The sequence below is a fragment of the Scyliorhinus torazame genome, chromosome 22, assembly GCF_047496885.1.
Source record: "Scyliorhinus torazame isolate Kashiwa2021f chromosome 22, sScyTor2.1, whole genome shotgun sequence".
Lineage (NCBI taxonomy): Eukaryota > Metazoa > Chordata > Chondrichthyes > Carcharhiniformes > Scyliorhinidae > Scyliorhinus > Scyliorhinus torazame.
The window spans coordinates 95,735,329-95,748,985 of NC_092728.1; the positions used below are offsets into that span (position 1 = coordinate 95,735,329).

Genomic DNA, 13,657 nt, shown 5'->3' on the forward strand with positions numbered 1-13,657 from the left:
ACCTCTATTTATGGCAGTTCAGTAATTCTGGTTACCTTTTTTGCAGAATGCTGATGGCAAGTTAACCCTACAGGAGTTTCAAGAGGGATCGAAAGCAGATCCATCCATTGTCCAAGCGCTTTCTCTATATGATGGTCTAGTATAGTCCTTGTAACCTCCCTTGTGCCATGGTAAGTTACAGTAGTGATAGCCTCAAATTGCAGAAAGTCATCCATAAAACAGCTATAAGATTTTAATGTATATTTCAACATGACCACAGAACCACTTCCTGATACGATCTTAGGATTCTCCCCTTGATAACTGCCAGTATAATACATTATGTTGGTTAATACATTTAGATGCATTATAAATGGAACTATTTTGGACATTGACTTGCAATTAAATCAAATACTTGACCGGAACTACAGTTCTCCCTTCTAAGTATGCTGCTGCGCTTTAAAGTATAGATTTAGGAATTTTTTGTGCAAAAATATGTTATTTGTAAAATATCTGAAAGAACGTTACACGCATTACAAATGGGTCATCATCCAAAGTGCAAGTAACATTTAGGTTTACTATATTGAGCATGTTGCACTCTGAGGTGCTTCAAAACAGTCAAAACAAATTACAGACATTTCAAAATGGCCATTATAAATGGTGCAAAGGTTTTTAAGTTGTCTACCGAGATCAAATTGCACTCTTGAGGTGCTTCAACACAATTGTGATGCATGTAATATTCACCGTATACATTCGATGTGAGTCACTCAGCCTGTCCCCTACACTCAGTGCACTATGATTGAAAGGTCTTAGACGGCGACCTTCCCCCATTGAGCCTCCGCGGCAACTGCCCCAAGATTCAGTGCGTCCCTCAGCACGTAGTCCTGAGCTTTGGAATGCGCCAATCTGCAATACTCGGTCGGGGACAATTCTTTGCGCTGGAAGACCAACGAATCTCAGGGCAGACCAAAGAACATCTTTCACCGAGTTATTAATGATCCTTCCCCAGCCGCAACTGCTGTTTGTTTCCCCCCTTCACCGGGGGGTCCACCGATCGGCAGGCCGGCCTCTCTGTCGGCGGGCCTCCTTTCCTCCGCCGGCAATGTTATAGCCCTGCGCCATTGTTGTGCGGGGCGGCCTGGGGGAGGACGGCCACTGCGCATGCGCTAGTTGGCGCCTGCCCAACTGCGCATGCGCGGGACCCAAGGCGCCGTGCCTTTTATGCGGCGCAGGGTCTCTGACGCCGTGCCGAGGCCCCGCCCCCGCAAATCGCGACATGCCCCTGCCAGCCCCATGGAGGCCCCAGAATAGGGGCCTGGGAACGGACGCCGGAGTAAAACACTCTGGTTTTTACTCCGGCGTCGGCACTTAGACTCCCGTTGGGAGAATCCCGCCCTCTATACTTGCACATAATAAAGATTTTTGATGTATACTTTTGACCACCTCCCTTCATTGTTGACCTTAGAGAGACTGTGATTCCATTTGCTGGCAGTCCGTTATGGTGGGCTACTAAAATTTATTTTTTGTCAAACAAATAATAAAATACTCCCAGGCATTTTTTAAAGAAAGTTTATGTTCAGAACCCAGATTTAGACATTTAAAACTTGGATAGTGAGTGTTTGGGTGATGGTTAGAGGGGTTATACTTTGTTCTGATCCTGTCCTGCTCAGATGCCTGTACATTCTAGCAGGAGCTACTGGATTACAGTCAAAGCAGAAAGCCTAACTGATTTTTTTTCTCTCCTAAACTCAGAGGCCCGCTGTGGTCTTGGGTAAGATCAATTAACTTGAGTGCAGATTAGGAATTGAACCCAGTATCTGTAGAACATCAGACAGCATCAGCACGGAAAGAGAGATTGTAGGGTGGCACCAGTTATCCTGTAAATGATTGCCGAAAAAACTGCCTATTGTGGTTCTATCCACTGACCACTTATCCACTTCCATTCCAGAGGCTCAAGGATGAACCATTTTGGTGCCATTTGAACGGTTCTGTGCAGAAGCTCGATGGTCCAGCAGCCGCTCACCTTCACCCAGATGTGAACAGGAGTGCACGGGGGGGGTGCAAGCTTGAGCTCTTTTGCTTGTCTCCATTTGCCAATCTCAGCTTAAGAGCCCAAAATATTTTTATTTAGACTTGAGAACTCTGCAGTAGACACACGCCTCAGTTTTGTTTTTGGAAAGACTTGATCGAAAGGAGCATTGATATTTGCCTTTTTGTACGATTTTAGACTGAATTAAATTGCTCTGGCTGTGAATTATTTTGGTTTGGCTGCCCTGGCCGACCTCGATTAGCGTTTTAAACAAACAAAACAAAAGAAACCTTATACTGTCAGAAAATGTTAACGGCAAAGTTCTGCAAAGTGAGGATTTTGTGCGTGTTTCGTGCTTTTAAGTGAAAAGTGGTTTATCATGTATATTTATTTATTTAATCATGAAATTGCATTGCGTTCTTGTCTTGTCTTTTATTTTGAGGCAAAGAAAAGGTTAGCTTTCAAAACTGTACTTGTATCTTGCAACCATTAAGTCAGACTTGAAGGTATTGTGGATATCAAAGTGTTGTACCATAACTGACCCAATCACCTATCATTGCAAATGGTTTCCAAGTTGCAATAGTTTCTCGATTTAATGTCTTCTCACAGATTGTTTTAACGCAAGATAATGTGCAGATGGGAATGCATTATAGGGCAATAATACAACAAATGATTCTGGTACATACACAAAGCTGGGATTAAAGCTGTTTGTTGTTTAATCTTGTGCCCTCGCAATACACGCTTGCCTGTTGCTTTATCTACTTTATACAGTTGGGGTTCTCATCATTTCATTTTTTTTCTTGGTCAGCAGAAGAATGCCCTGAAATGGGCTGACCATGGTCCAATCGTGATGGCACATAACATAATCATGGATGCTCCTAATGCAAAGAGTTTGTAGCTGATCTGAACTGCATCGTTTATGAGATTGTATTTCATCATGATCCAGAGTTAATTTTGCTATAGTATGTGAATGATCGGCACAGTGCTACGCACACAAGCCAGAACTTGTGAGTCACACCCATGGCTACGCTAACCTCTCCGCCATCATTTTTTTTTTTTGCACATTGCACATAAGGTGCCCATTCTTGAATTCAAAAAGAAATCAATTTTTCCCAATTTGTGAAATGATGAATGTCCTGTTGGTATCAATAGTTAAGGAAATCCTACGTACTGACAACACACGTGCAGTAAGGGAGTAACTACTTGCAATTTACATTGTTGTTTAACAGTCCTGGGTTGGACATAATTGACTTGAATATGCACAGAGCATTATCAATATAGAATTACTGGTCCTTTCAAAATTCTAGAATTTCTCTAAAACCTAGATTGATGCATTTAGTGTACTCCCTTTACAGTGCATCATTTGTTTTGGAGGTTTTTTTTTTTACCCTTGATTTGGTTTTTGTTATTGCATTTAATATTTTAAAATTTTAAAAATAGAAATGTGATTCTAACTGCTGCATGAAGTGATATTTTGTGGTTTACAATGCAGACTGTTACTTGTTATATTTTTGATATTTTTAAATTGCTTTGCTAATGACATGTTGTTTGGTTCCATGCTGTGATTCACAATGCTCACTTAACACATGATTGCAAATTCCAGCAATCCAGGCAAGTCCAGTTCTAAAATGCAACGAACAGCTCTTGCTGCATGTCATGCACTCTTGCTTTTGGCAGGCCCAGAGGAAGCATTTTAAAAAGTGGTAACGCCTCGTCTCTCTGCTGGACTTTCTCCTTCTTGTCCCCCTCTCCCTCTTACTATTTCCCCAATCCTAAACTTTAAGCCATAGCATTTATCTTAATTCGTCTCATCTGTTTTCTTATCTTACTTTCTTCTGTTCTTTGTCCATGGTAAACGTTTGAGGGTTATCTTTCAATATATTTTTTTTCTCAACAAATTTCACTTTTTCATTTAGTGTGTGTTATTCCCATTTTCTGTGGCACACATTTCCTGTTTTTGTCTGGATCTTCTCTGTACCTTTCTGCTTTATCTCTTGCTATTTGCAACTGCTGTGCATGTTTGACAAGCAGTGCATGTGTAGAATTAAACAGCTGATAACCTTCCAACCTGCTTTAGTTATCTCATTATGCAAAGCAAGCGGATGGGGTAGGATTGCCATGCCTCCAGGGTTGTTTTGAGCTCCTCCAGAATAATTTCATGAACTCCAGTGCAAGCAGCCTTGCAGAAAAATCATTGGGCCATCAAGATATTTGATTTTATTTGAACATTTTCATTTGGTAGTTATAAAATAAATTATTGGAAATAAAAACTGTGTGACATGGCTGGGCTGTCAGACGTCATGATAGCTTTAGGAATGTGTGCACCCAGAGTTGGTAAACCTAGAAGGGAGGAAGGGTTTGAATTGAAATGATGGTGAAATGAAAGTCGCCACAGTCTCAGGGGGCCATAGGCTGTGTTCTCGTTTTTGAGAGAGGGTTGACTGGTGGTGATTTAACCCGAGGGTCACCACACCTCAGGCAAGGAGCAAGGTTGAGAATTGAACCCATGCTGTTGGCCTTGCTCTGCTTCACAAACCAGCTGTCTAGCCAGAAGGGGAGCAGGCCTGTTATGGTCTTCTCATTCAATGGCCAATTCTCAAGAGTTGCAAGTACTGCTCCAGTTTTAAAGATACTGGACTTGGATGAATGAGATTGGCCTAGTCCAAAAGATCAGGTGGGGTGAATCGCATGGGCGTAAGGAAGTGGAAATGATTCCAAAAGGAAATTGGATGAACACTTTATGGAAATAAACCTGCAGGGTTCTGGGGATAGAGTGGAGCATGGAACTTACCAGATTTACCAACAGACGGTCGGCATGGACTCAATGGGCCAAATGGCCTATTTCAGTGCTGTAATGACTGATTCTGAGTCTAAGAGCTATTATATTGTCTCCTCCTTAACTGCCCACCCTCCAAAATATGCAAAATATAAATATCCTGGTCCATACCAGAACCCCAACTTTGGTTACGATTTTGGATTAGAACCCAATTATTGGATTTGGTAAAATAGTGAGGAAATGTTACTGGACCACAGGAGTGATACAACACTGACCAGTAGACTGCTTTTACATTAAAACAGGTTTTACTTTGAACACAGAATTAAGCACATTAGCAACAAATAAATAGTTTTCTAATTAACAGTTACAGCATCTTAACTTGCTTTCTGAAATCTGCCTCTTTATTTCAATTAGGAAAACCCATATATTTCAAAGCCACATGTATAACATTAAAACCGGACTTTACTTGCTTATCTTGGTGCAGAGTCATTCGAGAGCGCAACCTTTTATTTTGGGACCAATCTGAAAATCTTCTGCTCAGCTTAGAGCCCTGGCAGTAACTCCTTTGTCCAGATGACCTGGCCCCTGCCATTAGCTACACCAGATACACTTAAAGCATTCTTTTGTCTCTTGTTGCAAGATGTGCCTTGATTTGTTTAGCCAAGCTAAAACTGTTGTGGCATTACTTCAGCTCTCTATCTGCAAACAGGCAGAATGGCTTTTAATATGTATCAGCAAAACTCTTCACCTGCAAAAATCACGGCTATCTCACTTTTAATCACAGCTCCAGCAGACATACTGTCTAAGCATTTTAAGTTAAGATTTAGTAATACTGCTGCAAAAATACAAAATATAAAACTTGACAATATCTGATGTTTATCACACCTGAGTGATTTTCATAATCTTACAAATTGCCAAGTCACCTGACTCCCAACAATTAATTCTGGCATATTTTCAGTTGCAATTTCTCCAAGAGTCAATTCGGCTCAGTCGCTCGCTCGCATGCACACCTGAGGCACGTATTCAAGGTGTAACCTGTCCTCGCCAAATGCCGTTCCAAAGGAGTGCTACCTTGTTGGTGGTCCCAACTTTCAGATGACTTGTTGAAGCCTCTGTGCGCACATATAGGCGGACAGAAAAGATCCCACGGCATTATTTGCAGGGAGTTCTCTTAATATCCTGACCACTCCCTCAAGAAGCATCTTCAAATTGACTGCTGCGTTTGTTTTAATAATCATGGTGACTATATCTCAAAAGTCAGTAAGTGACTATGAAGTGGGTTGGGAAGTCTCGAGGAGATGATAGGGACTCTATAACTACCAGTTATTTCCGTGATTGAAAAGAAAAGCTATTTTGATAGACCTATGTTAGATAAACACTGGGTGTAGTGTGTAAATGGTGGAGAGTGTTCCGAATCTTCCATGGAGGTGACATTGTTGCAGTCATTTACCTATCTGTGTAAACAGCATCATCCATTAGGAGCACAGTGGCAGCCCATTCACATTGTTGGTGCCAAAGAAATCCGATAGAATTTCCCCTCCCCATAAGTCTCAGACACAGAGCATGCCCAAGGTGATTTTTGAGGCTGTAATCTAATCTTGGGTTTCCTGGTGTCTGTTTAAACCCCCCCCCCCAGTGATTTTGTGACGCCAGTTGAGCATCTCCATTTGATGAAAGCAGCAGGAATTTCATTTTTTCTTTGCTGTAGTCTGCATTTCCAGCTAATATTCACAAAGACTACATGCGTGAGTGTTGCGTGCGACAATGGTGTATTTACCCCCCCCCCCCATTTAAACAAAAAGATAATGGCAGATTTTTCTGCCATGGTAGTGAAGCTTTTGTTTTTGCTAATTCTGTTACTGGTCGGGGGTCCAGATTTAAGGATTTAGGCAAAGAAGGCAGGGGGATATGGGAGGAGGGACTGTTTTTACAAGGTTAGTCCTTGCAATCAGCAGATGTCTTTTGTTTTATTTTATTGTGTTTTGCCTCACAATCGTCTCATCCCTCAGTACTGCTTCACAATAGGATCCGGTCTACAGAAGTTAGCTTGGGGTGAGATTTTAACCTTGGTTGGACCCTGAAAATAGGACTGTCTTTAAATAATTCATTGACACCCTGATCTTCATTTTTACTTTTGCCTCAGCCATTCATGGTAGGTATTATTCTTCCAGTTGTAAAGATGTAAAACTGGGCAACACGGTATCACAGTGGTTACCGCAGTTGCTTCACAGCTCCAGGGTCCCAGGTTCGATTCCCGGCTTGGGTCACTGTCTGTCTGTGCGGAGTCCGCACGTTCTCCCCGTGTCTGTGTGGGTTTCCTCCGGGTGCTCTGGTTTCCTCCCACAGTCCAAAGATGTGCATGTTAGGTAGATTGGCTATGCTAAATTGCCCTTGCCCAAAAGCAAGGTTAGGTGGGGTTACGGGGATAGGGAGGTGTGGGGATAGGGTGAAGGTGTGGGCTTAGGTAGGGTGCTCTTTCCAAGGGCCAGTGCAGACTTGATGGGCCGAATGGCCTCCTGCACTGTAAATTCTATGTAACCGCTTTGCCTGCTTTTCAGGTTGTTGGCTTTAAGAACTGTAAATGATCCCCATGCGGGGGCGGCACGGTTGTTAGCACTGCTGCCTCACGGCGCTGAGGACACGGGTTCGATCCCGGCCCTGGGTCACTGTCTGTTTAGAGTTTGCGCATTCTCCCCGTGTTTGCGTGGGTCTCGTCCCCACAATCCAAAGCTGTGCGGCGTAGGTGGATTGGCCACGCCAAATTGCCCCTTAATTGGGGAAAAACAGAATTGAACACTTTAGATTTATTTTTAAAAAATGATCCCCATGCTAAATTAGTGATGAGCCAGTTTGAACCAGTGTAAAATGGCTGAAACCCTTTGCACTGTTGTTCATGATGTACACAGCTCCCAAAATGTCTTTTTGCTCCATAATCAAGTACAATTCAAGCAGAGTGAATGAAGGTTTTTTTTAAAAATCCCTTTGCCAAACGAAAAAGAAACCCATGTCATCGAACACTCCATTTATGCACTCCCCCAGCTGGAGCCAGTGAATCCACTCTCTGATGATCGTGTTGGACGTTGACATGGATTGTGCCTGTCTTGTGTACGTAGTCAGTTTGGGGGTACACACAAGCACATTTCACACATGAAAGATGCTGTAGTCAGTGGTCAGACTACCTGCTGTAATGCCCTTTGCATAACCAGCCAGCCTGCGAGCTGGAGAATCAAGGATTAGTTTCCAAAATAAGAGGCAAAACGGGTGGTGAATTGGCCTCGGCCAATAGTGGATAGCCAGCCCATTTTGCACGCTGCTTGATTTTCTTCAGCCGTAACGGGCAAAGACCAGTTTGCCCTTTCCTGTGCTGCAGAACGATGAACTTACCCACCACAGTAACACAGAGGGGGAAACAGCCAATTGTCATTGAGTTTGACCCATGCAACCGCAATGCCTTGGGCATCACAATATATTCACTTCGTCCGCACCCAACCGAAAAACCAGGTGAAACCCTAAACCAATTGCGGAATAAGTTTGGATAGTTCCTCTCTGACTCTTTTTGGATGATCCACATTGGACCACATTTGCTCCAGCTAATGCTGTTGTTCCTCTATTAAAGCAAATGAACTGAGCACTTCAGACTTGATTAGTTTCCAAGCTCCCGTTTGGTCAAAATTAAAATCTTGGAAGCAAAGGATTTTTAGGCCTGCACGGCATCTTGCTATCTATCTATGAAATTAAATTAAATGAAAATCGCTTATTGTCACAAGTAGGCTTCAATGAAGTTACTGTGAAATGCCCCTAGTCGCCACATTCCGGCGCCTGTTCGGGGAGGCTGTTATGGGAATTGAACCAATTGGCCTGCCTTGGTCGCTTTCAAAGCCAGCGATTTAGCCCTGTGCTAAACAGCCCCTATATATATTTAGACACGCTGATCCAAATGTCGAGTCAGATTTAACATTTGTTTGCAAAGATCACTGGCTTAGGTTTGATCAGTATTCACCTCTGTGTGGATGGAGGCACAAGATCAAAGCCGGTGAAAGAGAGGAAACTAGGAATTAGCCTTTCACTATGTGTTTCTAGGCAGGAGCTTTCTGCCCCCATGTTCTCTGGGGCTACCTGGCATGAGCAATCGATGAACTTGTTGCTGCTGCTTGCAACTTCTCTGTGCTATGGTCTCGCATCACTGAGGGAGCACACTTTAAGCTGACACTTCTAAGCAGCAAGTCGGTATTGAACTGCGCTTCGTGAGCTGATCGGTGTGTTCATGTCGATTTTCATCATTTTCACTTCCCTCTCCCCCACCTCTCCTTCCCATGTGCTCCTGCCATGTCCCGCGTGTGCACCGCCAACCTCGGCAGCGACAAAGAGGCAGCAAGTTTGACATGTTTCTTTTACCCACTTAGTGTGAACCCAAGGAGACATCTTTAAAACTCTTCAGGTTTGCAAAATGTAGGTATACTTGAGTTAAATTTTGGTGTGAGTTTAACCAGTGGCACCTGATCCTGGGGTAGTTTTGCGATCGGCGGTTTCATAAAGCACAGTGCCCAGCATAAAGCTGCTTCCTCATTTGTTAACCGAACAATTGTCAAAACTGTCAGGTTTGCCATCTCCTTCCTGTTCCAGCCTTTGTGTTTTGTCAGTAATAAGGCCAGAACTTAGGATACGTGTCTGTTCATCACAATAGCTGCTCCTACAGGGGCTGTTTAGCACAGGGCTTTATCGCTGGCTTTGAAAGCAGACCAAGGCAGGCCAGCAGCACGGTTCAATTCCTGTAACAGCCTCCCCGAACAGGCGCCGGAATGTGGCGACTGGGGGCTTTTCACAGTAACTTCATTTGAAGCCTACTTGTGACAATAAGCGATTTTCATTTTCATTTTTCCTCTCCGGTGCTAGGGCTGAGTAAAAATACTTAATGCAGCATTATTTGATTTGGGTTGTCTGACTTGGTTACAATACATTGATCCTACATACACGCTGAAGACACCATTAACCATTGACTGCTTTTCGCCTGTAAGAACCCAAACGAGTGGGATTGCAACCAATGCTCAGTGGTATTCTGTGATTCAGTGTTGCACTCGAACCAAAATGGCCCAGATTTGATCTTTGCCTGTGCTCAGTTGGTCGACTTTTAAGTGGGCCAGCATTTGGAATTCCTTGAAACAGGCAGGATTTCCCATCCTCATCACAGTCAAGTGACTGCTCACGGAAAGGATGTGCCGGGGATATAACCTGTGGTAGGACAATCCACTGGCAATTGTGAAGGATGACCATCTATCCATCATGGAGGGCTGCTGATACTTGGGGAGTCCCGCCCCAGTTCAGAGTTTAAATTTGTACAAGAGAGAAGGGAAGAAAATGCTACACACATCATGTGCGGATTGGGGTCCCCATCCCTTTGAAAAAAAGACAAGTTTTCCCTTTTGTTGCCCGAGGGAAGCATGTGTGTGTAACTGTCTGCTTCCTGCTCATATGGGCCAAACCTGAGACTGTGGTGCCATAGACCAAAAGCAACCCATAATCCATCCGCATTAACGTTGCCGAGTTCTATTCGTCCGGTACGACTGCATGTCCCAGTTATGTCTTACCTGTTTCAGCTCTGAATTTGTGAGCAATGTATTGCATGTGATACGTGAAGTACTGGTTATGCAGCAATATTTGATCAGAATAAGGTCAATAAAATCTTGGAGGAGTGATCACAAGTATCTGGTAGTTTTATATATTTTGTGTGTGCATATTTCCACTGCCTCCCCCACAGTCACACGGAACGGGGTACCTTTTGCCGCCAATGCTCCTCTCATAAGACAGTATCTACACTATGACTGGTTACAGCTGTATGAATGGAAATTGCATTGTAACTCTGTGTAACCGATCAGTCTGCTTATGAGCCAGCCAAGAATGACGACCCCAGTGGAACTATTGATGGTACCGTGGACCACTTCAGCTTTTGTCATCATGCGCCAATTCGTCAGAGGCACTTGGCAACAGCAACTCTCGTTTCTATGGCACCTATAATGTGAAACCTGCCAAGGTGCTTCACAGGAGAATAATCAGACAAATATTGACACAAACCCAAGAAGGAGACAACCAGAGAGACAAGTTGATTAACAATCAACTGCAATTTGAACCTCTGGTCTTTTGGATTGGCAGTTTACCAGGCTGGATGGAAAATTGGTCATTCCATTGTGGAGCACAATTAAGTGTTGAACAATTCATTCCTGTCAAACTGCACAAGCATGTTTTGTTGGAGAATTCACTGGGACATGCCTAGCAGTTGCCGTTTATCATTTACAGCCCTATTCGCTGACTTAACTCTTAAGCCCAAGCCACTATAACCCAACCTTAAATTGCCCACCATCAAAGATGCAAGTCCTACCACATTGTCAGTAATCACTCAGGTTTTTTGTATCCCCCTCCCAAATTTAAATTCACTATTGTTGGAGTTTGAAGTTTTATTTTGACTGCTTTTCCCAACCCCTTTGTTCCTTCACCTCAAGTTCCTTCTACATCTACAATCCACATTTTGAAGTCTTGACAAGTAAGTGAGTGAGGGGTTCACCCTGCAGAGTCCACACCTTGTTTATCCAAACAATGGGTCTCCAATGTCAGCTGTGGTCAAACAGAAGAGGCCCAGTCTACTGCGGTTCAATGTAAGTGTGATAATGCCATTCCTAATAGGACTTCGACTCCATGGTTCTCCCAGCTTCCTCCAGATGTTGGAATGACATCACTGTGCGTAATAATAATAATCTTTATTGTCACAAGTAGACTTACATTAACACTGCAATGGAGTTACTGTGAAAAGCCTCTAGTCGCCACATTCCGGCGTCTGTTCAGGTACACCGAATTCAGAATGTCCAAATTACCTAACAGCACTTCTTTCGGGACTTGTGGGAGGAAAACGGAGCACCCGGAAGAAACCCACGCAGACACAAGGAGAACGTGCAGACTCCGCTCAGACAGCAACCTAAGCTGGGAATCAAACCTGGGACCCTGGCGCTGTGAAGCAACAGTGCTAGCCACTGTGCTACCATGCCGCATTTGAGTTATGCTTTTGCGCTGTGGTGGCCAGACTGAGTTCATTGGCAGAAATTAAATAATTTAGGTGGATTCGTGGTGGCGAGTGAGTGTGGTAAGATAGCAGTATAAGCTGAGGACGTTTTGGAGAGAGGGTAGGTTGAGGGCTGGCTTCCCAGTGTTGTAAATAATACTGCAACAACTACCTTGTTTGTGCAATCTTTGCTGGTCCAAATGTATCAGCTCAACATCGGACTGGATCAGACCATGGCTAAAAATAGCTTGCCAAGAAGTTTATTGAGATGTTAAAATTATTGAAGGTTTTGGATAAAATTGTGGGTCCAGATTCTGATACGCCGCAGGATAAATATTTGTGGGAGCGTGTAAACATGTGGCCTTAAATGTATTTGATTCCTTTTAACAGACCAAATTTATGTGATGCTCACTAAGATTTCATTGCGTCACCGGTGAATGGTGCGCATTTAATTTCCCAATTTCTTTAAATATAATTTCCTTCCTTGGTGGTGTCAATATTTCAAAGCTGTTTTTTTGGGGGGGCGGGGTCTGAATTGAAACCTCGCCATCCCGGCTGTGTGATGTTAGTGGTTTCAGTAAAACACCAGAGGAACCAACTGCAAATGATTAATTTTTGGGGGTTAGCGGAGATGCCAGATATTTTTTTAAGCTGATTAGTATCTTAAAAAGATTTCCTTTGCGCTTAAAGATGTCTGAGCAGCTAAAACTGATGAGCACTCGCTAATCCAGATAATGCTTAATCTGCGGCAACACTAAATTCAGAATCATGGCCTGCACTTCATTAGAAATGTGTACAGAGTGTAATATTCCCCAGAAACACATGGTGTAATCAAGCACAGATTCACTTTGCAAGAGCATAAGACATTTTTAGGGGCAGGAAAAGGCAAGTCCATCCCTTTTTGCTCGTTCAATTTTCGCTCGTCCATCTTCTAATTATATTTCCCTGAATCCCTTCGCTCCCCAGAAACTCATCCAATTGCCTTTTCAATCCATTCACACGGCCACTTTAAATACCATCTCTGTTAACGCATCCTACAACTTCAATGTGCTTTGGGTTGAAGTGTTTCACCAAATAATCCTCCTTCAGAAAATTCTAGTTTTGCAAACCAGTGCTGCCTCCACTCCGATCATTTAATTTGATATGTTTTTTTTTCAATTCATGTACGGGATGTGGGCGTCGCTGGTTAGGCCAGCATTTATTGCCCATCCCTAGTTGCCCTTCAGATGGTGGTGGTGAATTGCCTTCTTGAACCGCTGCAGTCCTTGAGGTGTAGGTACACCCACTGTGCTGTCAAGGAGCGAGTTCCAGGATTCTGTCCCAGCGACAGCGAAGGAACGGCGATATATTTCCAAGTCCGGGTGGTGAGTGACTTGGAGAGGAACCTCCAGGAGGTGGGGTTCCCAGGCATCTACACTCTTGTCCTTCCAGTAAGAAGTCTTACAACACCAGGTTAACGTCCAACAGGTTTGTTTCAAATCACTAGCTTTCAGAGCACTGCTCCTTCCTCAGGCGAATGAAGAGGTATGTTCCAGAAACATCTGGAACATACCTCTTCATTCACCTGAAGAAGGAGCAGTGCTCTGAAAGCTAGTCATTTGAAACAAACCTGTTGGATGTTAACCTGGTGTTGTAAGACTTACTGTGCTCACCCCAGTCCAACGGCAGCATCTCCACATCTTGTTCTTCCAGATGGTAATGGTCGTGGGTTTAGAAGATGCAATCTAAGGAACCTTGGTGAGTTACTGCAGTACATCTTGTAGATGTTGCGCACAGCTGCCACTGTTCATCGGTGGTGGAGGGTTTGAATATTTGTGGAAGGAGGAGC

The 13,657-nt window shown here is 43.6% G+C and overlaps 1 protein-coding gene across 1 annotated transcript in view; it reads left to right on the forward strand.

Moving 5' to 3' along the window:
• The window catches only part of LOC140399243 (neuronal calcium sensor 1), a 193,856-nt gene extending 183,376 nt beyond the window's left edge, over positions 1 to 10,480 (forward strand). The window contains exons 8-9 of the mRNA XM_072488666.1: positions 47 to 170; positions 1,925 to 10,480. Of these exons, the coding sequence (XP_072344767.1) occupies positions 47 to 145 (99 nt within the window). The 3' untranslated portion in view covers positions 146 to 170; positions 1,925 to 10,480. The remainder of the gene's footprint in view (positions 1 to 46; positions 171 to 1,924) is intronic.
• The last annotated feature ends 3,177 nt before the right edge of the window (positions 10,481 to 13,657 follow it).